Source organism: Galleria mellonella, unplaced genomic scaffold, assembly GCF_026898425.1.
Source record: "Galleria mellonella isolate WM207_F2 unplaced genomic scaffold, CSIRO_AGI_GalMel_v1 utg6618, whole genome shotgun sequence".
In the NCBI taxonomy this organism is placed as follows: domain Eukaryota; kingdom Metazoa; phylum Arthropoda; class Insecta; order Lepidoptera; family Pyralidae; genus Galleria; species Galleria mellonella.
Genome location: NW_026442140.1, coordinates 56,602 through 82,296, shown reverse-complemented (window position 1 = coordinate 82,296; position 25,695 = coordinate 56,602). Strand labels below are relative to the sequence as shown.

General features: G+C 32.3%; 2 protein-coding genes and 1 long non-coding RNA gene across 3 annotated transcripts; 2 read left to right on the top strand and 1 right to left on the bottom strand.

Annotated features, from left to right (window-relative positions):
* The first annotated feature begins 2,614 nt into the window (after window positions 1-2,614).
* On the top strand, window positions 2,615-8,884 carry LOC128202025 (neuropeptide F receptor-like). Its single transcript, XM_052900822.1, has 3 exons — window positions 2,615-2,843; window positions 3,370-3,603; window positions 7,881-8,884. The coding sequence occupies exons 1-3, from the start codon at window positions 2,637-2,639 to the stop codon at window positions 8,559-8,561; spliced, it is 1,122 nt and encodes a 373-aa protein (XP_052756782.1). The 5' UTR covers window positions 2,615-2,636; the 3' UTR covers window positions 8,562-8,884.
* Window positions 8,885-13,581: 4,697 nt separating this feature from the next.
* LOC128202024 (uncharacterized) lies at window positions 13,582-16,462 on the top strand. Its single transcript, XR_008253561.1, has 3 exons — window positions 13,582-13,664; window positions 15,209-15,303; window positions 16,346-16,462. It is a non-coding gene; the product is annotated as an uncharacterized LOC128202024 (long non-coding RNA).
* A 2,694-nt stretch (window positions 16,463-19,156) lies between these two features.
* On the bottom strand, window positions 19,157-25,692 carry LOC128202026 (uncharacterized). The gene is made up of 5 exons (XM_052900823.1): window positions 25,631-25,692; window positions 22,821-22,977; window positions 21,011-21,105; window positions 20,031-20,179; window positions 19,157-19,225 (listed from the first exon to the last, which is right to left on the bottom strand). Exons 1-5 carry the CDS (start codon window positions 25,662-25,664, stop codon window positions 19,157-19,159), a joined length of 504 nt encoding a protein of 167 aa, XP_052756783.1. The 5' UTR covers window positions 25,665-25,692.
* Window positions 25,693-25,695: the final 3 nt, after the last annotated feature.

The window sequence follows — 25,695 nt, the reverse complement described above, 5'->3', positions numbered from 1 at the left end:
ATTTTCGCAATGGCTGCGTATATGAGTCCCGTTATCCTTCAGAAAGGTAGGTATTCAGAGCACAGATTTCATCCTCGCACCCACTCATTCCCACGAACTCGTTGTATTAATTAAATTTACTAACTCACCAATTTGGGTATATAGTGGTCCCTCTTAATAAAATCGTAAAGTTGGGAACGTGACTTGTACTAATATCCATTGTAAGGAACTCTTTTACAATATGCTAATATGTAAAATATCAGAAAAAATACGATAATTACGTGAGATATGTGATTAATAAATCTTAATATCTGAATAGGAAATTATTTTATTAATTTGTTTATATCCACAATTTCGTTCCTGTGACCTATTGGGTATATCAATAAATAATTTCTAACACAAAACGAGTGAAGTAAAAACACGCGTTGGACTTATTTATTATTTACTTGAAACTTGAGATACAAGATGTTTTATATACAAAGCATAAGTACCTACATATTTCGCCATATCACAGGTAATACTATACTAGTAGCCATACATAGGCATGTAAATGTTTAGTTCATAAAACTACTTTTATTTACTTGACTTTATTATGTTGTTTCAATATATTCATAAACATTTTAACAATAACAACACATACAATATTCAATATACCAGTCAATTGATTATTATATCAAGATTATTATTTCATTTCTATTATGTATGATACATATATTATCTTAAATTGGTTACATTATATTGAGTATTGTTAATGAACCAATACTGTATTAATATTACAATATTATATTGGAATAATTAATATCAATTGAATAGGTACAATAATATTAATATCTCATATTATTATTATAAAAGATAATTATGTTTACAAGTTATAAAGGACATATTATATATATATTGAAATACATTTTTTTCTAGTCCAGTACTATAATATAATCGTAGAATATAATCGGAAAGGGATTGTTAGCAATGGAGTTTGAATGCCCCATTGCTAGCAATATGCCCTATTAGGTCGACCTCCACGTGGTTCCCCCTAGAAACCATCGTGAACAATTCTTGTTGAATTCGTCACGATGGGCTAACTGACCTACTTCATCCTCACCTATCATCCTTCACTGGTGCCCCGCCAGTGTATACCGGAAGCGCGGGTGGGGCTGCCATTCCATTATCATCCAATAAAAAAAATATATATAATCGTAGATTGTAACAAATTTATTCAAAACCATTTTAAATTTCTCTAAAATTCAATTTAATATTACAACGAAATCTGACATTAACTAAATTTCTAATGTCGAAATTATTATAAAGTTTGGTCATGATAGCTCATAAAACAGTAATGTTGCGAAACTATCAAATTAATATATTAGATTAAGAGACAAGTTTAGAGAAATGGCCCCTCGAGATCGACCCTATTGTTTCCAAATCTGAAACTCACTAAAGTTGTAACCCTAATTTAGAAGTAGAAAAATAAACAGACAAGTAAAAGAATACTTATAAAAAAAAAAAAAAAATTATAAGGATTCAATCAGGTATCCTAACGGAAATACTGTTGAAATTGCCTTGACAAGATTAGATTTTGTTCAATCGACTTCAAAAAGAAGGATGTACTCAATTCGATTGTATTTTTTTTTATTTGTTACTTTATGACTTCGTCACTTATAAACCAATTTGATTTTTTTTTATCAAAAACGGTTTAGTAGTCTAATTTTTAAATAAAAATAACTGCATTTTTGTAGAACAATATGTTATATTTTTTATATATTATCCGATATCATCACCAGTTCTGTTTTTGATAATTTGTATTTTTTATTATTATTATTATTAATTCTAAAAAGATTGCAGTCACTACTTATTTAAATTTAAAACAAAATGTTACTTTTACTTTACCTGAGAATTAAAAGAGTTGAAGTCAATTTAAAAAAGTTGTAATGGATACCTACTATCTGTCTTGAAAATGAATTATCCTGACTCTTTCAACTGAAGCTACGGGCTAACTTTTCAAGTGTTTAATATAGATTTTTTAAACTTTTTTAATAAGACTAGTTTTTATATGAAAATCTCCTTGTATACGAAATCTATTCAGACTTTATCTTGAATGCCAACAGTTTATATATAGGTTCTAAATCAAAATAACTGGTTTATGGTAATAATTATGCTTAATTAAGTTTTGTTTTCGGTGTTTCTTTCGTGGAGCAAAATATTTATACAATATTTGTCATGTAATTTGTACAATAAATTTATTAACTTTTTCTTCACCAGAGGGAGACTTTGTACAAAAGTCATTTGCTTGGGTTCCTCTGTCCCATTCGTGTTTCAACCGTAGAGCAGTTGTATTTGCATGGCTGTGTTTCGGTTTGAAGTGTGGGATATGGCGTGAATTTACAGGGTACAGAGGTATAACACCTGAGTCCTCAGGAATGGCAACGCATGAGGGGTATCATGGGCGAAACAGTACACTCTATTAAGTCCATGGTACTGCTCATGTCTATAGGCGACGGTTACCACTTTCAATCAGGTGGGCCGTCAGCTTGTTTGCCATTCTAAGTTGTATAAAAAAAAACATAAATCTAGTCTGTAATTTACAAAATTGTTAACTTTTACTTAAGATGTATTTAATAGCATGATCACCCATTAACGTAGTTTATTTTTCATTGTTCTAGATGCTGGATCCCAGCGTGAATTTAACACTGAATGTTTCTGCAAAATGGATCATAGAAGCGTCTAAAGGCATCCAACAACCTAATGTTCTTCTTGAAAAATTCTCCCAGAACAGGAAAGTCGATGACCCGACTAGAGCACTCTTGCTTACGTTTTATGGTATCCTGGTAGTTATCGGTGCTGTGGGAAATGCTCTTGTTGTTATATCGGTAAGTATTATTTTTGGAATAATAAAATAGAAGAGTTTGTTTGTTTGAATCTCTGGAACTACCAACCAGATTAGAAAATTTCTTTATACATTTGACAGCACACTTCTTGGGTAAGATTGAGGAGGAAGCTGCTGGATATAGCTAGTATATTATTAACATGGTGTACTAGTTAATTAATTTTCAAACGTTTATATTTACATTGAAGTACCAAAAAATCTATTTAAAACTTTATGATTAAGTGTACGTTATCATATACTGAAATTTCGTCTGTTACTGAGGTCAGCTTTTTCGATTATTTGTATGTTATTTTCACCAAAAGTCAGCTATTAACAGATCTTTATGATTTAGTATCACAAAATTAAACAAATGGATATCATAATAAAATCTCTTAAGAAAATAATGTACCAAGCCGGATAGCCAGCATAGTAAGAATAGGATAACATCTCCCACCCCTCCAACACTAAAAAATTAAAGCTGTTTCTAAAATATAATTTGTAATTACATTATTTTGTGTATATCCTTGCAGGTAGTAAGGAAGCCAGTGATGAGAACAGCAAGGAACATGTTTATAGTCAACCTCGCTGTCTCTGATGCATTGGTTTGCTGTGTTGGTACCCCTCTCACGCTTATGGAACTTTTGACCAAACATTGGCCTTTGCCAGACTGGCCAAGCTTGTGTAAAGCTTGCGGAGCTATTCAAGCCATATCAATATTCGTCTCAACGATATCCATCACTGCCATTGCCTTGGATAGATATCAGGTAATTATTTTGATTTTAAGTTATCTATGCTTACATGGGTGTGTTTTGGTTTAAAGGATAGGATGCAGAGTATGCGGTCGCCATGTAGTTCTAGCAGAGAATGGGCCACCACTTTCTTTCCTATGGGTGTGGTAAGAGTGCGATGCTATGGTTTCGGTATAGAATGGGCTTCCTCTTTCTTTCCTGTGCAAGTTTTAAGAAGCGACTAACACAGAATTTATATGATCGAGAGATGAACATCAGCGTCCCTTTTAAAATCTAGCTGCGGTTTCTAACTCGCCTGCCAAACATGGTAATTACGCGCAAAATCCTCAATAAGGGGAGGCCTATGTTTTGTAGTGGACTATTCACGGCTAGTATACAGATACAGTATGTTACAAGGAATAACACCACAATCCTAAGAAATGACAAAACATGAGGGTTTTGATGGGTATCATAGTAAAATTCTATGGTTCAATTCATGTCTATAGGCAACTGTTACTTTATTCCATCAGGTAGACTGTGAACTTGTTTGTAATTTTCTATTGCATATAAAAACGCTAATATGTTACAAGTATATAACGCTTGCCATTCTCAGGTATCATATAAAATATTAATTGAAATTTAAGTTAATATTGTTTTTATGGAATTACAATTTATGATTCTGATGTTAATTAGTATTTAATTTTTAATTACCCAACGCTTTATAATGTTGAAATATATACAGCAACATAAATTCCTATATTCAAATTTGTTATTAGGATTTGTTTGCATAAAAGCATAGTACAATTTATACGAGAAAATGATACGTTAATTCAAAATAAAGGAGCCAAAATGCAGCTGAAACCAGCATACACAGATGTATATATACATAGTTAACCATAATTAATTTAGCCGAGTCCAAGCCTTTTAACAGTTCCTGACGACATATTTCAAGTCTATTCTTGGTCAAAGTAATCAATAAAGTTAAAAATATTACGTAGCCAAAACACAACGGATCAGAGGAACCTTCACAAGCACACGTCTATTGTACAAAGTCATCGACAATATCTGCTATCCGAATACAATCAAAAGAGTTAAATTAGGCGCTTGTAACTTTAATCGTCTATTAATATCTTTACAGTTTCAACTGTTATAATGTGAAGGAACAATTTATTTTCCAGACACCATTTTCCCGGATCTTGTTAACATCTCAGTCCAAATAAACACTATTTACACACACTATTAAAGTCTCAATATGTCTGTAATTAGATTTGTCCGTACATCTGCTCTCGCGTTATTTTATAAACAAATATGTTCGAAATGTACCTAATGGAATTTTAGAAACTAATAATTCAGTTAGCAAATTACGTTTTGCAGTATATAATCGTACATATGTTTACACAGTAGAGGGTTTATAGGATTTGCCACCATGATGCTTTTGGTATATGTTTATTCAATTTGATATTTTCTATAATAGAATAAAATGTTATGAGTATATTTTACTAATATAATTAAACTGTAACTAGACGATGAAAATATTTAAGAAAAAGTAATAGGAGAGATCTTTATAAAACTAATAGATTCCAAAACGATAATAATTATTTTTTCTGTCTGTCTATTTATATGTTTGTTCCGGCATCACGCAAAAACTACTGCACCAAATTAGATTTAGTTTTTACAGTTGTATTTCGGAATATTTGACTTAAAATCTGGTGTATGTTTTATTTTAAAGCATCATCTATAAGTGATTTATTTTATTGGTTTTCCTACATCTGAAATCTAGACAAAGTTGCGGACAAAAAATGTTTTTCAAATTAACCAATATAATTGGTAATGAATGGTTTTAGAAATCATAGTTGTACACCAAGATAGTAATTAGATACTGCCTCGGTGTACAACAAAAATCTTGAAAATTTTTACGTCAGATTCCGCTGCCCTTAATACAATGTAAACCATACATCCTATATATAAAGTAGAAACTATCGTAGATAAAAAATTATGTCACTCAATCTATTTAATACAATTTTAAAAAAGGTAATGAAAGATGCCGAACGGTTAACACTAGGCTTCGAGCAGCGATATAATAATTTGCCTGAAGATACCTCGTCTAGAGGTGAAACACGTGTCGCAAAACGTGCATGAACCAAATGGGAGTCAGAAATTAATGGCTATTATAAAAGGTTGTGGAAGTACTGTTAGTAATAATGGTAATAATTATAAACAAGTAACAAGTGTTACGGACTTCCACAAGATAATACCTAGATCAATAAAATATCTAATACAAGCCTGTTAAGCATCCTCCAAAAAAAATCCACTGTCTCTCAAGCTGATATAATGTACTTAAGACTAAACAGTTTTTGTATATCTCTTTAATTTAATTCTAGACATAATTTATTCTGATACAATTTCAGCAGATATCGTAATTAGATATATAGAAACAAATTTATTGATTTTTACTCACCTCAAATGCCTTTTGATAGATCGGTCAAAAATGTCATCAGTAATCAATGTTATTTTATCTTTAACAATGTTGGTCCCATTATATTTTATCAGGAGTATTTTTTTATTATAAATTTTTGTCACCTACAACCTACACCTAAATGTTAGTTGTATTTTAATCCAAGAAAACTCAGTCATCATCATCATCATTTTAATCATTATCTGTCGACTGCTGAATATAGGCATCCCCATAGATTGCCATAAGGAATAGGAGTGTTTTTACTATGAAAAAGATTTTCTCAGTTGTTCAGAATCATCTTTGACAAACGGATTGGCAGCTGCAGTTTGATTTTTGGTAATGTTTCTAAAGAGACGTTACTGCCCATCCCTCAACGCCTCTTTTGAGAAAAGAGGTCATTCTAATTCCATTCTGCGAAAACTCAACATTAGTAGTCATTGATATGATAATGATCTTTATTATTATGATTTGAATGATTGACATAATAATGAGTTCCTTGCTCATCTTCTCAGCTGAAATTGCGTTCCAATCCTGACAGTAGATTGACAAAAAAAAAATACTATTCAGAAATGCTTATAATTAAGCGGACTTTAATAGAAAACACTTTTATTTCTATATACAACTCATATTTAATAATATTGAAGGTTGTATATCTTCTACTGATAGTAATCAGTCCCCAAATAATAACAGTCGCACGTATACTAACTGTAACGGATATACAAAAAATTAATCTAATCAACTAATCAGAGATATGGACTTCTGCAAAATAACAGTTCAATAAAAAAGTTTTACAAGTACATAGCGCAGAAGCTTTAGAAACGCTGCTCTTATAGAAATGAGAATATTATTTTCATGTACCCATTGATCTGAAAAGCCCCTACTAAAATTCCAAAAGCACTCCGCGTAACAGGAAATTACTCAAATTATCAAAACAATCAGCAGGCATGCTTTAAATATGTCACGTTCGAGCTAGATATTGCATTTTTGTATGTTTTATAGTCTATTGTTATCGTCTTTATTAAGTGGTGTTATCAATTGTGTAGTGCTCTGGTATTTATTCATTACACAGAACTGTCCAATGATAAACTGATAAATAATGGAATTCTCGGAAAATCAATATAATACTAGGTTTATAATAAGTAAATTTATAACATTTGTAACCTTAGAAATAAATAATTCATCAATTTTAGAAGTAGGAAAAATAATGAAAAAAGATGATTTCTAGATGGCATATTAAGATAAAACGTACATTAAATTTCAATTTAGACCACATCTAATTAGGTGCAATAGTTTTTGCGTGATATCGGCATAAACTTACAAAGAGTATGGATGGATAGACAGACTGACAAAAATTTTAAATATAATTTTATTCAATCAATCAATCATCTTTATTCATATACATCTGTTACAGATACTTATGATACGTCAATCTATAATTATAATAATTACTATAGAAAATAATATTGATTTAAGAAAAAATACAATAATTACATTTACAATACAATTCACAATAATACAAAATTCAAATCCATGCAGTTTTGTCATTTAAATAGTCATTTAATTTATAATATGCTTTTGTACAGAGAGTCCTTTTTATATATGTTTTAAATTTTCTTTCATTTAAATGTAAAACGTCATCTGGAAGTTTATTATAAAAACGTATACAGTTCCCCATGTAAGATATTGGCTTTTATTACTCTTATTAAGAACCCTTATATCATTTTTTCTTAAATATCTTCCATGTACAGATAATGTCCAGTTACAATTTGATTGTATTAATATATATTTAGTTAGAATTAATAATTGAAATTTTATCATGTCAATTGTTTTAATAGTGTTAATTTTATTTTGTTCACAGCTTATCGTCTATCCAACGCGACCAGGACTCCAAACCATGGGTGCATTAATTACAATGTTCTTCATTTGGTTAACAGCCTTTACACTTGCATCACCCCTCTTCATATTTAGAAGCCTAAAGACTCACAAACTAGGCTTCATAGGAATGGATTCCATAAGTTTTTGCATAGAAGACTGGCCGATAGACAACGGAAGAGCTATCTACTCTGTATTCAGTTTGATCTTTCAATACTTACTCCCCGTATTAGTGGTAGTAATTGCGCACGTGCAGATTCATCGGAGGTTGCGTGGGAGAAGACGGACGACTAGAAAAACTCCGGCAATCTTGATAGCAATAGCGGTCACATACGTTATTAGTTGGTTGCCGTTGAATGTGTTTAATTTAGTAGCAGATTTCAGCCCGGAACCCATTTTGGACGAGAAACCAATGACAATAACGTACGCAATATGCCATATGTTCGGTATGTCGAGTGCAGTGTCCAACCCTCTACTATATGGATGGTTGAATGATAACTTTAGAAAGGAATTCGAAGAGATCCTATGCTGCTGTCGTAAGAAGGGACAACTGAAGAATAATATGAGGATTAAGAGCAGAAAGATGGAGACAGAGTTGACGGCGCTGCAGTTAGAACACACAGTGACCGCAAACACGAAAACATCCCAATGCTCCCAGATTTTCTGACTAAAGACTTGCTTTAAATAGCAGGAAAGTAGCAGTGTTGAAATGCAAAACATATGAACTTACAGTGTCAATTGGAAATGACTAAAGTTTTGTTAATACGGTGTAAAAAGTTCCTTTGTTAATTTTTCATGTTAATAATGTAATATATGCGTAAGTTTGAATAATTTCTATAGATGTAAGATTATATTATAATATATAATTATGCATAATTGTAGGTCTTAATATTGTACTATACGTTTTTGAGCCCAGAACGTATGGTACCAATATTTTATAGAAAAAAAAACGACTTTGTTTTTTTATAAATAAATCGTTAACTAAATCGACTGCTTAGGTATTTCATTATTCCTCCCATTTTTTATATATATCTAGAGCCTGGATAAATTTAGCCCTAAATCCGAAAGAATGCTGAATGTCCCTGTAATTAAATTCCTATATATTTTGGAAAATGCCTCAAATGTTAATACAGATTAATGACACATTTTATTAAGTAAGCAATGAAAAAGGGTAAAATATCTAGGAAGGAATTTACATTTTTTCTAACTAAAATATATTATCTTTCAGCCTTAAATATCTACACTGATATTATAAGGTTTGATATTTTTAACCGACTTCAAAAATAAGGAGGTACTCATTTCAACATCAAGGGGGTATCATGGACGAAACAATATACTCTGTTATGTCCATGGTACTGCTCATGTCTATAGGCGACGGTTATCACTTTCCATCAGGTAAGCCGTCAGCTTGTTTGCCATTCTAAGTTGTATAAAAAAAAACTGTATTTGTTATGTTTGCTACATCATAACTCCGTCAATTATGAACCAATTTCAAAACTCTTTTTTTTTCTTAAAGGATATACTTGCAGATTAGTTTCATAGAAATTTTATTAAAATCGGTTTAGTAGTTAATTTTTAAAATAAATTCAAAATAACTTATATTACCACAAATAAGTAAATGTATTTTTTCTGAAACACAATCTTAAAATTTACATGTTTGTTTGAATGTGTGTGTGTTTATTTGTTTGTAATATATAAACTCAAAAACTACTTAATTAATTTTAAAATTTTTTTCACCTGTAATAAACTATATTATCAGCGATTAACATAGACTACATATTATTTTTCTTAATTACACGTACGAGGCCAGGGTAGGTCTTTAGTCATATTATAATTATGTCTGTATATTATCATCAACATTTCAGCCGTTAATTGTTCACTGCTGAACATATGCCTTCCCTATAAGGAGAGTTTTGCCAGTAGTTGCCACGCCTGGTAGGTGGGTAAGGAACTACAGTAAGACTTAGAGATGTTTTAAGAGGAACGCTGCTGCGTTAAGTTGAACTAGTCACCTCATCTTTATGGCACATCTTCAGTCACATCATCATAATGGATGGTATAATAATGGAATGGTAACCCCGCCTGCGCTATCGGTATACACTGGCGGGTCAGCAGTGAGTGGAAGATGTAAGTTAATCCATTGTGACGAAATCAACAAGAATTAATGGCTATGGTTTCCAGGGGGAACCGAGTGGAGGTCGACCTGATAGAGTATATTGTTAGCAATTGGGATTAACGTTTCCATTACTAAGAAGCCCTCTCCTCCACTCAAAGGAAAGGATGGAGTAGCCTATTCTAAGCCGAGATTACACGAATGACTATATGAGAAATTCTATATTCCCCAATCTCCATTGTGCTTACAATTTTTCAGTAGTTGCTATGCTTGGCAGTCGGATTGGCAACCGTATTACGACTAGTGATGTTTTAAAAGGGACACTGCTCAACTATTAAGTTTTTTTAGCCGCCTCCTATGACACCACACGGCTTAAGGATTTATTTATTAACACAAATACTGATATTGTATTTAAAGAAAAAAAATATAAAACAAAAGTAAAATAGGCGGTCTTATCTTTGATACAATCTATCCTACACAAACTTTGAAGAGAGTAATGAAAGAAAAAATAAATTTTCGATTACATTTCCTAAAATTCTTCAAAACTGTATCTGTACTCGTATATGGCGGCATTTTTGCTCATATTTTCTAAAATACTTAACTGTTGAATGCGGTGATACGGTTATTGTAATTTAATTAAATATTTACAAGAACAAATTAACTACGCAAGTATTATACTGTTTTCGACCCTTTAAGGTAAGTTAATATGTTTTAAATCGAACAGGGTAGGGCTCGAACCCTTTTGAAGTTGCATTATTAACAATGTTACCATCCCCTTCGTCGTTTATCCATCGGATACCATTCTCTTTTACAAATATACACATATCCGACTAAACTAGCTCTATATAATAAAATCAAAGTATTTGTTAGTTTAAATGCACTAATTTATAAAACTTTTGTATCTGATAGGCTCCACTATTCTTGAAAAATATTATAGGTTATTCGATATCACGAAACATTCATGGGCAGAACCGAGAGATACAACTAGTTATGTAGTCGTATATGTACATAATACATGAATTACGATCATTTGAATTAAAATTTCAAATTATTCTTTTTTTAAGTTTTACTTGAAGTCAAAAGGACAATACAGAGGCGTTTCACCTTGGTCATGTCACAGATAATATAAAGATAATATGGTAATATTAGGAATAGCAACTCATGAGGGGCTTGGACATAATAGTGCATTGTGTTGTCCATGGTACTATTTTTCTAATCCAACGTTTCTTAACCGAGGGGTCGCGTTTGTTATTAAAGGGGGTCGCAGTCTGTTAAAAAATAATAAGACCTCGAAAGATTCGGTTAACGTAGCTTTGCGCGACTACACTAATTTGAATACTAATTATTCGACGTCGATTTATTCGAATTAATTCGAATGACTTTCAAATCATTTGAGACCGATTTGATCCGATTACTAATTTCATTTACTATATGCATTCATTCTTTTATTAGTAGTTGTTGATATACGTGTCGAACTTAAGGAAGACTTTGTACAAAAATCGTTTGCTTGGGTACCTTTGTCCCATTCGTGTTTCAACCGTGAAGCAGTTGTGTTTGCATGGCTGTGTTTCAGTTTGAAGGGTGGGATATGGCGTGAATTTACAGGGTACAGAGGAATAATACCTGAGTCCTCAGGAATGGCAACGTCTATAGGCGACGGTTACCACTTTCCATCAGGTGGGCCGTCAGCTTGTTTGCCATTCTAAGTTGTATAAAAAAAAACCCGTTAAAGAAAGAAATAAATAGGGTACTATTAAAAGCAATATAAACAACAATTCTTGAAGTAAAGTGACGTCCATAAATTGTAGCATTGTCAATTTAAATCATAAATACCAAAGTTTGATAATAATATTATGAGAAACCCATAAATAGATTGAGACAAGTCAAAAAATAACCAAGTCGAATAAAGAGTATAGTTTGGATAATTGTAAAGTTATTGTGATGTGATTTTTTTTATACCAAAGTGACAAACATATTACTCGTCTGATAGTAAACAGCCATTATAGCCCATGGACGCCTACAACGCCAGAAATATCAAGTACACGTTGCTAACCTTGAAGAAACCTTAATAAATGTGTTTCGAAAAACCCCATGCTGTAGTCTCTAGAAAAAAGCCTCGGCAGGAGCTCATTTCACAGCCGGAACTTATGCATAACACAATTTTAATAGCCTACTCTCTAAAGTATGTTTGTTAGTACATAACTTATAATATGTAGTTGTTTATTTTTATTTTTAAAATACATTTTCAGGTTAGGTATCAGAGAAATTTAAAAATATAACAAATTCTAATTTTAAATTCTTTCCCATTAAACTTTTGGGAAGGGATTAATTTTGTTTAACATTTGGAAATCTGGCATTTTCGAAGTGTATTTTTACGATTGTTCGCATCTTAAATTCTTTCTCGATGACGATTCGAAGGGTTAATGGCGCAATTTTAATTTAACAGTTCGTAAACTTTGAAATGAGTTCTTTTATTGTCATTTAAAAATATACGATAATATTAATTGTATTCAAATAAAAATTCGTTAATAAATACACTTATTTACGAGTATGTAATTGAATTAATAATTGATATAAAATATGAATAAATTCTATAGAAAATTTAATTCAAATGTGCATATAATAAAGTACAATATTATTATTCTTGGTAAGTTGTAAATTTATCAATACTTCGTCTGATGCATAAAAATAAAATAAAATACCCTTTAATTTCTCATAGCACAATTAAATACAATTTCTCATTAAATATTTTGCATTCAATTTATACTATAATTGTATTAGGGCAAAGAGTATTGTTTATTTACGTTTATAGTTATTTATTTTTAGTCTCATGTAATACTTTGTTTATCTCTATTTATGCAAGTTATACTAGTCCCTTTAATAACAATTCCTTCCACCACTTGATATAACTAAATTTGGAGGCGATATCTCAGTACCGAGAAAAAGGGATTGTTAACATATATTAGGATGTAACAGCCCTATTGCTAGCAATATATCCTATCAAGTTGACCTCTATTTACTAAATATTTATAAAATCTATTTATAAATTCTCACTGTTACGGGGAGGGGGAGGGATTGTTAGTAATACGGACTACCAGTGCCCATTGATAGCAATATACCCTGTCAGATCGAGCTCTACATGGTCCCCCCCTGGAAGCCATCGTGCTGAAATCTAGGTGTATCCATCACATCGAGCTAACTGACCTGCCTTTTCATTCTCACCTATCATCCCTCACTGGTGCCCTGCTAACGTATACCGTTGGCGCAGGCAGGGTTGCCGTTCCATTATCATTCATTAAAAAACTCACTGATACCTCGCCAGCGTAAACTGATAGCGCAGGAGGTGTTACCATTTTTATCGCTAAGTTTTAAGAGTTTATTGTTAGTACCATTGCTAGCAAATATGCTTTGTCCATTACCAATATTTTTGCCAATATACCATATATAGTAATATTAAGTAATTAAGTATAAAGTGGGGTTACCATTTCATAAAAAAGAAAATTCCATCACGTCCAATAATATCAAAATTAATTGTACTTAAATTAGTAATTGTTTCTCTTTTAATCCAGTAACTGCATCTTGTATCTACAATAAAATATTAGTATCAGCACAACTGAAGCAGGAATTCAGAAATTGCTTAAGTATTCCAATGGCCGGGTATGTTTTGAATACATGATCATCATCATTATGAAATGAAGTAAATATAATGTTGTATTTTATTTTATTTCTACTTTATTGTTGTTATTATGATGTCAGCCATTAACTGTACACTGATGAACATAGGCCTCCGCCGTAAGGAGAGTTTTGCCAGTAGTTGCCACGCTTGAGTCTTATTAAGGGTAATAGAATTAAAAAAAATATCTGTATTTCTGTCTGTATGTTTGTTCCAGCATCACGTAAAAATTACCACATCAAATTGGATACGGTTTTCACATTTATATTCCTGAAGGTCTAATTTAAAAACTGGTGTATGTTTTACTTAAAGTAAAGTGTGATCCAGAAGTGATTTTACTATTTTTCCTACATCAGAAATCTACGCATACAAAGTAACGGGTACGAAGCTGAGGGCCTACCACGAAATGTTTTCCGAAATTTCGGAGCTAAACGAAAAACAAATTTGATATTAAAATTACATAATACATGCTGTTTAGAAATATTAAAAATGTTAAAATATTGTTCCTTTGGACTTTTATGATAGAATGTATGACGAATGTAATATTAAACTCAATTTATTAGTCCGATTTTGGTATAAACAAAAACATGAAATTGAGTCCGAAATTTCGGAATTTCATTTCATGGTAGACCCGCTGGTGTTGTATATTTAAATAAATAAATTCAAATCGTCTGAATACACTGAGAATACTGTTTACATACATACATATCTGTCACGTCTGTCTCTTAGGGCAGGCAGAAATAAGGAAACGTCAAATACATCGATTTATTTACAACTTTTGCATACATTAAAATATGTGTACAGAGCAGACTTAACGCCTGATGACATTCTCTGTTAGTCAACCGTTACGCTAAACATAGAGAGGATAACACCTTTAATACATTTTAAGATAAATGAACAAACATATAGAATAATATACTTACAAAAGTTATACATACATAAATCACATACAATACATATATAAATAACAATACATAATAGATATTCATGACTAATGATATAATAGTTCAGCTTGAAGCTCTTCATTGTTTTTTAACGGGTGATAAAGGAATGGTAACCCCACCATGGTATACACCGGCGGGACACTAGTGAAAGATGATAGTTGAGGCTGATGCAGATCAGTTAGCCCATCGTGACGAATTCAACAAGAATTGTTCACGATGGTTTCCACGAGGAACCACGTGGAAGTCGACCTAATAGAGCATATTGCTAACAATCCCTTTTCTAAAATATAAATATTTCGGTTCAAACAGACCTCTTTCGCTTCCTCCATATTCATCAATCTTTTCGTACATGCTCGCCAGTTACGGATATTTTTACTATTTATTAAAATAAATAAAGAGTTATAGCCGATATAGGTCTAAATACTTCATTTCGTTTTTTTTTCAAAATTGGACAAAACATCTTAATTTAAGATTGCCTATATCTGGCCCATTCAAGTATAAGCGAAACTCCCTCGTTTAAATTCTATTCACTCAACTTTTATATTCGAAAGAAAACTTAATAATAAAGTAATTTACATTTCAAGCGAAAATCCACTCTGTGCTATCAGCGATAAGAATGAAAAGAAAGTGTTCCGGAATTTATGCGAGATGGAGTACGACAACTGTAAACAAAGTGATCGTAAGTACTCACTACTAATATTTTCGCGTTTTAGAAACATTACAACTATATTTAAATTTATTTTTAAAATAATATAAAAAAAAATATATAAAGAAAACCCTTACCTTTCCCTGTATGATTAGTAATTGTATGTATGATTGTATTTACGTATTATACTATTTTTTTTTGTGGGATGATAATGAAATAGTACCCCGCCTACGCTATCGGTATACACCGGCATGGCACCAGTGAGGGATAATAGGTGAGAATGAAAGCAGGTCAAATAGCCCATCGTGATAAATTCCTCCAGAATAAACCACGATGGTTTTCAGGTAGAACCGTGTGGAGGTCGCCCTGATAGGATATATTGCTAGTAATGGAGCTGGTAAAACCGGATTACTAACAATTTATTCCCCCCATGTATGACAATATTGTATGAGAGAAGTGTGGTCCCGTCATTGAATAAGCCAAGGGGTGGCCTTTCCCGTGGATGTCGTAAGAGGTGACTAAGGGAGGGCGAGGGATGGGTAGCAGCGTTCATCTTAAAATATCTACTAGCAAACCCCCCCCCCCCCCCCCCCGCCCCTAGGAGAGGCTTATGTTTAGCAATGGACAGTTAAAGACTGATATGATGTTGATAGTATTGGGAAGGTATTTTTAAATATTTTTTTTATACCACGGAGTCTGATCGTAAACTGTCATTGTAGCCTATGGAATGCCTGCAACACGAAGAGTGTCACGTGCACCTTAATAAGTAGAATGAATGAAAATCTCCTAATTTGACACATATATTTAATTTCAGTGGTGGAGTATTACTTTAAAATATATTTTTATATTTGATTTTATTACGGACATTTCGACGTTAACAATTTTTTTTATTGGGAAAATAGAATTTAGAAATTTGTACGTATTTATCGAATTTTGATGCTAACTGTACTATAGAATAAAAATGGCGGCGACCAATTCGAGCCGCCATTATTGTTGGTTGACAAATGCATTTCTGAACACAACAAATATTGCTTTATATAATAAGAATAACATAAACTTCTTTACCTCTAAACAGATTATTGGCGTTACCTGAGTGATACATTATGCCACTTATAATGTACTAGGAATACATAAATTGAGAAGAAATAAGATACCAGAAGGAAGAAATGCTGTATATCTTGGCTTATCTCAATAACATATCTATATGATACGTGTATCTACTTTGAGCAATAAAATTATTTATTTATTGTACGTTACCTTCAGTTTCACTCATATAAATACTATCTGAAATGACTGATATTTAATATACAGGTAGATAAAATTCTAACACAGCACATAGGATACTTTATGTACTAATTCACGTGGGTTTAGATGCGGAATAAAACTATTATTGTTATTATTTTAGCCATTAACTATCCACTGCTGGACATAAGACTTCCCTATAAGGGGAATTTTTCCAGTAGTTGCTACGCTTGGTAGACGGGTAAGTAACCGCAGATAGACTTTTAGACATGTTTTAAGAAGGATGTTGCTGCCCATCCCTCTGATAATGAAATAAATAAAACTAATTAGTATATAAATAAAACTTAGCAATAGTTCTCTCTACAAAAAATCACATATTCTTTATGAATAAATGAATGAATAAAATTTATTTCTAAAATGTATATATAATACAATAAAGTCATATGGTAATATTACAAAGGTTGACTTCACACATTTTGTCATTACAAAGTTATGATAAAATATACTCAATAAAATCCTAAAATTCAAGACCCTGAGATCTCACATAACTTCAAACTGAAGCATTGCGGACTTGTAAGTTTTATAGTTTGTTGTGAAAACAAAACAAAAACAAAGCAATAGATATTTATGGCCGATATTTTATGAAGCACTACTTATTCACGCGGCTTTGCGCGCTTCATTATTATTATAGCACAACTAAAAAGAACTTTTATTTATCAAGTATTTTTATTTTATAAAATCCATTAAACGAATAATGTAAATTCAGAAATTTAGATTTAAGGTTCCATTTATTTCAAAGAAAAAAAAATTGTAAGAAGATGTACGTATTATTCAATTTTTTTTTTCTCGTCTTTGAAATTAACGGACTTTTAAAAAGCCTACCTTAAACGAATCATGACAATGTTTGTTCGACAATATAATCTGCCGAATTTAACAAACTTCTCGCGGACCAATACATCCATATCGGCGTATTATATTGAGCATCTCTCGTGTTTTTTTTTTGATGGGTGAAAATGTAATGGTAACTCCGCCTGCGCTAAGGAGATACGCTGGCGAAGCACTAGTGAAGAGTGATAGATGAGAATTAAAACAGGCCAGTTAGCCCATCATGATGAATTCATCAGGAATCAACCATGATAGTTTCCAGGGGGAACCGCGAGGTGGTCGACCTGGTTGGGTATATTGCTAGCAATGGGATTGTCAGTCTCCATCACTAACAATCCCTTTCCCCCCATCATCTCTCGTGTTTAGCATGTACTCAACTAGGATAATCTGGAGGAAAAGGATTGTTAGTAATGAAAAGGAATTGGATTGTTCGTCGTTCCTGAAGTTAAGGGGTTGTCCATCCTCACCAATCATCCCTCACTGGTGCCCCGCCAGTGTCTACCGATAGCGCCGGCGGGGCTATCATTCCCCCTAGAATAATAATTACTAAAATAAAATTAATGTAAAGTAAACCAGGGCCTTCTTGATAAACGGCAAGCGAATTCGTCGACGGAATTGACATCGCTAGCAAGTCCGTGAGAACGAATAAGATAGCAACGCCGTTGACTCACTCCAACTCACGGACTCGCTAGCGATGTCGTTTCCATCGACGAATTCGTTTGCCACTTGTCTACAGGCCCTGGATTGCCATCTGGTGCCACCCACTTCTTTCGCGTAAATGTCGTAAGAGGTGACTAGGGGAACTTAATGGTCAAGAACTTCTTAAAACATCACCAAAGGCTAACTGCGATTGTCAACTCTGCTGCCAAGCGTGGCAACTAATGACAAAACTCCCGTTATGATGGAGGCCTATGTCCAGCAGTGGGCAGTTAACCGTTGATATGATGATAATAATGAACTAGGATTCAGTAACAGACACTCAAGTATCTTCATAAATATTTCATATTATAATATGATGTACAAAATTTATATAGTATAGTAATAACATTATATTTATTTTATTTTATTTATTTATTTATTCTTTATTGCACAATAAAATTTTGTACAAATGGCGAGCATAATGGCATTCTCTACCAGCTAACCATTAGGTAAAAACAGAAAGCGTATGAAGGCCAGATATAATATATATATATATATATATATATATATATATATATATATATATATATATATATATATATATATATATATATTAGTATAATTATGTATCTTAGATTATATAGATACAGCATTGAGCCGGGTCAACTTTTTGTCAGCTAATTTTCAAATTAGCCGGCTTGTTTTTTATCGGTGTTCTATTTACTTACGCACACAATTTATCTTGACGTATCTATATTTAATTATTGAATAAATAAAATAAGTTTTTACGGATTATAAATATGCAAAAATTATAAGACAAAATAAATATAGAAGTTATAAAGGAATCACCTATAACTGTTAATCACGCAAATTGTATGGAAAACTTGACCGGCTTTTCTCGAAGCATTTGTATGCAGACACTCTATCTATATAATCTAAGATAACATTGTTGTTCCTGTTTTATTATATCTATGTATGTATGAAAATAAACAACGTTACAGACACGCCTCCAAAGCAATTAACAGCCCGATGTTACCTGATTTATAGACGAAATACTTGATTAATATTGCAGTACGGACAAGTAAACGTTCAGAACTGGGGAACGGGATTGTAACGAGGATTAGCGGCCCCATTTGTAACTGTGTATCTTATCAGATAGACCTCGTGAATTATCGTGGTTCTGAAATATCTGTTACAATGAGTCGAAAATAATTTTACTTTAATATAAAGCAATTTTTTTTATTGTATGCGAAGGTACAGAATCCTTTTAGAATGCAAATGATACTCACATTACATTTCTTAACTTTAGTAAATAATAGTAAAATGTATTAATAAAAATATAACCATATATTTGTCATAATAACTAAAATTGTAAGAAATAAGATAGTGATACCAAACTTCAGCATCGATCTCGCCTGATCATACTCCATTCTAAAAAAAAACGTTGATTAGGTAATTAAAATTATTTACAAAATAAAGAAACATCTAGTATCTCTTTTTTATACCACGAATGTAGCAAACAAGCTTATAGTACATCTTGTAACGGTTCGTCATATGTGTAAAAATACATTTAACGCCATCTTGTGGAGAGGTGTTGAACTTGCAAGAAATTTAAATAATAAATTAATATTTTAATGTTTACAGGAAAATGTATAAAGCTAGAGAATGATCTAACAAAATTAATACTATATGGACGTCCATTTAATATTAATTTATGATGTTTGATATTAATGCATTGTTAAATCGATGTTCAAAATGGCAACGGTAACCACTTACCATCAGATGGGCCGTATGCTTGTTTGCCACTGCAGTGGTATAAAAAAAATTGTACATCATAATGGATCTGAATAAAGAAAACTACTATTTTCATAAGAAAATCATATATGTTACAAAATTTATAAACTACAATATTTAATAAATTTTAATGCAGGTGTCCCACAAGGTAGCGTACTAGGGCCAATACTTTATCTAATCTACACGTCTGACCTACATACTTCAAAAAATATCACCACTGGAACATTTACAAATGATACAGCTATATAAGTATCCCACGAAGATCCAACAAATGCGACGCAGATCCTGCACACCGATTTAGATAATATTTCATCCTGGCTAAAAAAGTAGAGAATAAGAGCTAATGAATCTAAATCAGTCAATGTCATGTTCACACTAAAAAAAGGTGTTTGCCCCCCAGTGAAGCTTAACAACTTAGAAATCCCTCAATCCAACTATGTAATATCTGTGCCTGGATAGACGACTTATCTGGCAAAAACATATAATAACCAAACGCATACAATTGTGTTTACAAATACTTAAGCTTTACTGGTTATTAGGCATCCAATCACAACAATGAGTAATAAACTCCTTTTGTACAAGACTATACTAAAACCTATCTGGACCTATAGAATCGAACTCTGAAGAACAGCGTCTTACTTCAATGTCGAGATTTTACAAAGGTTCCACAATAAAATGCTAATAATAATGACCAATGCTCCTTGGTTTGTCACAAACAAGCAACTAGATCATGATCTAAAAAATAGAATTATTAGATAGCAAATACTACAACACACAATCTTACAAGAAGAGGATAACAAAACACACTAACAAATTAGCAAGAGACCTTATGAACAACATGTAATACACAACTCGCAGACTGAAACGCAAAATGCCCCAAGAAACGATTAAATAAATTCGGATGCGACATAGGTCGCATACTGAGCACGCTATTAAAGTAAACGTCTAACATACTATTTATTGTCCCAGCAAGGAGACAGGTCGTGGTATAAATAAAGACAAAAAAATCTAACGAAAATACGTTCCATTTTCAAATTATAATTCTGATGTCTTATTTTTTTTTAACAGTTACGGACGTCGCCAGTTATTTTTAAATTTTCGAATATAAAATTCATGTTTCGAACAAAATTGTATAATGTATGGTTTATTGTTTTTGAATGATATAAAGTTGTGTACTCACGTCTCCAACTATTGCAATTCTCGAACTCCATTTCACAGTAATTGTTGAAAGTTTTAAATTGTCCGTCGTAATGTCTTGCGCAGACCAAATTCTGTCTATAAAATAGGATGTATGTTCTTACTAACTTTTGCATTACCGAAGGAATATAAATATATTCTACATTCCATGAATAGTGATATAGTTTGATTTAGTACTTTGTAATAATGCCAAAATAATGAAAAACTCTATTATTAAATTTCAAATGAATATTAAAGCGAAAATTTGTAATGCTGGATGAATGGATGGATATTTGTTATTCCTTTACGCAAAAACTACTAAACGGATTTGAACGAAATTTGGTACACGAGTAGATTATATCCTAACTTAGAACATAGGATGCTTTATGCACTGATACACGCAGGCGGAGTCATGAGATATAACTAGTAATATATAAAACAATAGCTATAATCTGTTGGGTTCTGGTGAAAAACTTTACTATTAAAATTTTCCTTTTCCGTGATATAGGAGAGTAGATATCGTCATAGTCGTAGAATACTGACGGATATATAATATATAATATTTATATATATATATAATATTTGTCAGATCCGTCAGTATTCTACGACTATGACGATATAATCAATATGTTTTTGTGATGGAGTAATCTACGACTACATAACCGATCGTGATTTAAATAAATTTTTATTATACAAAAACGTAGTTCAGATTCAAATTCAAATCATCTTTATTTAAATAGAATTGTTTACAAACACTTTAAAATTGTAATTTTTTTATGAATGCAGGGTTCGGAAAGTTATTATTTATTATGAAAAGTTCGTAAAAAACTCAACAGTTACCCTTTTAAATCTCTGTTAACTTTATGTGTATTTATTTAAATGCACTATTCAAAAATAGATTTAATTTATCATTTTTTTTTTTATAATTTTCGCGATTTATATTTCATCTTCAATCATTTCAACCTTTAACTGTCCACTGCTGAACATAAGCGTCTCCCTTGGAGGGTTTTGCTTATAGTTGTCACGCTTGGCAGGCGGATTGGCAACCGCAGTTAGATTTTGGAGATATTTTAAGAGGATCGCTGCTGTCCATCCCTCGCCCTTCCTTAGTCGCCTCTTACGACGCCCACGGGATAAGGAGTGGGCTATTCTATACCGGGACCAATATGGTGATTAAAGTTTTTATGGCGACTTAAGTATTTAATATATATGAATTAACATTTCCAACGACAGGAAATTACATTTTGTAATTTCCCATTGTTCAAAATATCATCTATGTATTAATCACCAGCCAATTTGTTCTTTTGTATGTATAAAAAATGGCAAACTTCGTTTTTTGTTATAATTTTTATGAAATAGAAATTATTAACTTCATTATTAGTGTAATTGTACATTTTCCCCAAAGAATTGTATTTCCAATAACGTTAGAAAAATTCGACCTTCCCACTCCACTGATAGCCGGACAGTCGATTACTACTAATAAAAAAAAATGAAAGAGAGTTCGTTTGTTTATTTCTTTGTTACCTCTTAACGACTTGAGAGTCACTATGAAATTTGGTATTGAGGTACTATAGAATAAATTTACTCGGATGGAGGAAGATATAATAAAAGATAAATAGATGCTTTTCATTCATACGTAAATCAACAAATGAGTTTATATAAATTTACATTTTATTAAATATAAAACTCGGTCAGTAAACATATTTTTGCCAAAGCGTTTTCACGGGGATAAAGTCGTAGTTGAAAGCTAATAAAAGATTAATACAACAAAATAAAAATATGCATACAAAGTCAAATAACAAAATAGATCTTACTTGTACGACTGGGGGCAATCCTTGATAAACACAGTACACCCTTTGTCGATGTGGTCAGCTTTCCTGAACACTGACTTTTTAGGGTAGAATCTTACTTTCCATGGCTTCGTGTGCGATTTGTTTACGTAGTCGGAACCCATTGTTATCGTTATAAACACTGTAATAATTATTTTGTTTATTTTCCCTGTTTTTCTTTTCCACTCTATGCCAATAGCTGATCAATACATCTCGATTACTAATTTATTTTAACAGCCCACATAATATAAATTGGTAAGTAGCTGTCGGCTATAGAAATAAACAGCACCTTTATTTTTTTTATACCACAAAGGTGGCAAATAAGCATACAGCCCGACTGATGATAGTACACAGTCACGTGTCACATGTTCGCCACCGAACCTGAAAAAAAAACTTAATATATTCTTTTTGAAAAACCCCATATTGTAGTCTCTAAAGCAGGGGTTCCCACCCTTTTCTTGGTTAGGAACCATTTTTATATTATTCTCGTTAGCAGGGACCAATATGTAGATATAATAAAAATACACTGTAGTAATCAAATTGAAACTGTGATTAAAAACTCAATAGAAAATTACATTAGAAGAAATAACTCATTGAACCGCAACCAACGGCTAACCGCCCGTTAAATTTAAAATCATTCACGGACCATATTTTAGCTTCTGCGGACCACTGGTTGTTAACCACTGCTCTAATCACCATGCCCAAACATAGCCCATTTCTCAATAATAATAATAACTCTATTCACGCACACAAGGATAATAAGATATCCCCGTACAAATGTATTGGCGAAACATTTGTATAGAGACACTCTATCTATACCTATATCTATAGCCTTTATTGCACTTGTAAATTTTTAAACTTTTTGGAATAAGAGATCTCTTCCAGCCAACTCAATACAGTAGAAAAGAATGTCGTTAGCAGACAGCTACAGAGCACGAGTGCTGTACCAACAATTGCCATGTAGCTCTAGCATAGAATGGGCCAACCCTTCCTTTCCGGAGGGAAAAGGATTGTTAGTGATGGAGACTGAGAATCCCATTGCTAGCAATATACCCAACCAGGTCGACCTCCTCGCGGTTCCCCTTAGAAACTATCATGGTTAATTCCTGATGAATTCATCATGATGGGCTAACTGGCCTGTTTTCATTCTCATCTATCACCCTTCACCGGTGCTCCGCCAGCGCATCCCGTTAGTGCAAGCGGGGTTACCATACCATTTTCACCCATCAATAAAAACCCTTCTTTTCCAGTGAATGTCTTAAGAAGCGACTAAAACTTAATGGTCGAGGAAGGGGCAGCAGCGTCCCTCTTAAAACATATATAAAGCCCAGCCAACCCGTCTGCCAAGTGTAGTTAGTAAGTACTGGTAAACCCCTCCAAGAAGGAGGTTTATGTTCAACAGCAGAGAGTTACCGGCCGATATGATAACGATGTCTCTATCTTAGATTATAAAGATAGAGCACCGAGTCTCCAAATGGCAATTGTAATGCACAAATGTCTTTTGGACATATGTTATTACTCAATTTAAGGACTTGTTGGACTAGAAAATAAATCCACTTTTTTTTAATGGATGATAATGGAATGGTAACCCCACCCGTGCTATCGGTATATACCGGCGGGGCACCAGTGAGTGATGTTAGATGAGGATGAAGCAGGCCAGTTAGCCCATCGTGACGAATTCAACAAGAATTGTTCACGGTGGTTTCCAGGGGGAACCACGTGGAGGTCGACCTGATAGGGCATATTGCTGGCAATATCAAACTCCACTGCTAACAATCCTTTTCCCCCAGTAATTCCACTTTATAAGCACATAAATAATATTTTGTTAATAGTATTTGAAAAGAAGTTAACAATAAATATTAAAATTTTGCATGCCATTGTTTTGGCAAAACACGCCTGTTCCTAACATATTACCATCTGTATACCGTGTTTTTCAGCAAATAAATTATATTATTATCCAAAAAGGGGCAACTTTTTATCAGCTAATTGTCAAATTAGCTGACTCGTTTTTTTGTCAGTGTTTTATATACTTACACAAAAAAAGTATCTTGATGTATTATTTAATAAATATAATGAGTGTTTACGCATTAAAAAGTGCAGAATTTATAAGACGAAATAAATATAGAAGTTATAAAAGAATCACTCGTAACTATTTATCACGCAAAATTTTATGAAAAAGTTGATCCGTTTTTCTTGAAGCATTTGTATGGAGACACTCTATCTGTATAATCTAAGGCACTGATATAATAATCAAACACTGTTGTACAGAAGTCATACAAGATTAGTATAGAATTTGATAAATATCAAACGAGACAACTCGAACCACTTTTAACTAAAGTATGGAAACGGCATAAAGATAACGCAGCGGTGCATGAGAAATACATACGTACGCAGTAAATAAATTTTTCTGAGCAAAAAAGTTGTTCAAATCGTAGAAAAACACACTGAGAAAGGACAAATTGTGTAGTTAAATAGTTCGAAGAAATAAAATATTTGAATTTAGAACGAGGAGTAACATTTTTATAATTGTGTTTTGCAATTTCAGGCAATTTTCTGCTTTACGAAAAAAACGGCGATTTCAATCGTAATAAATTAATATGACACTAAAATTTTAAAATAAAATACTAAAATCGATTTAGAATTGATAGAGTAATATACAAAAAATACTTTACGTGTAGTAAAAGTAGTTCAACTTAGCTACAAAAAATTTAAAATCGCTTTCTTTTGTAAACCGCTTAAAAATTAGACGACGTAGAAATTCTCCTACAGTATAATAATAAAATAAAAATACTCACAGAGTAATAGCAATAGGGAATTATTTCGTCGCATAATGCTATAGATAAGGTATACGGGTAGAATA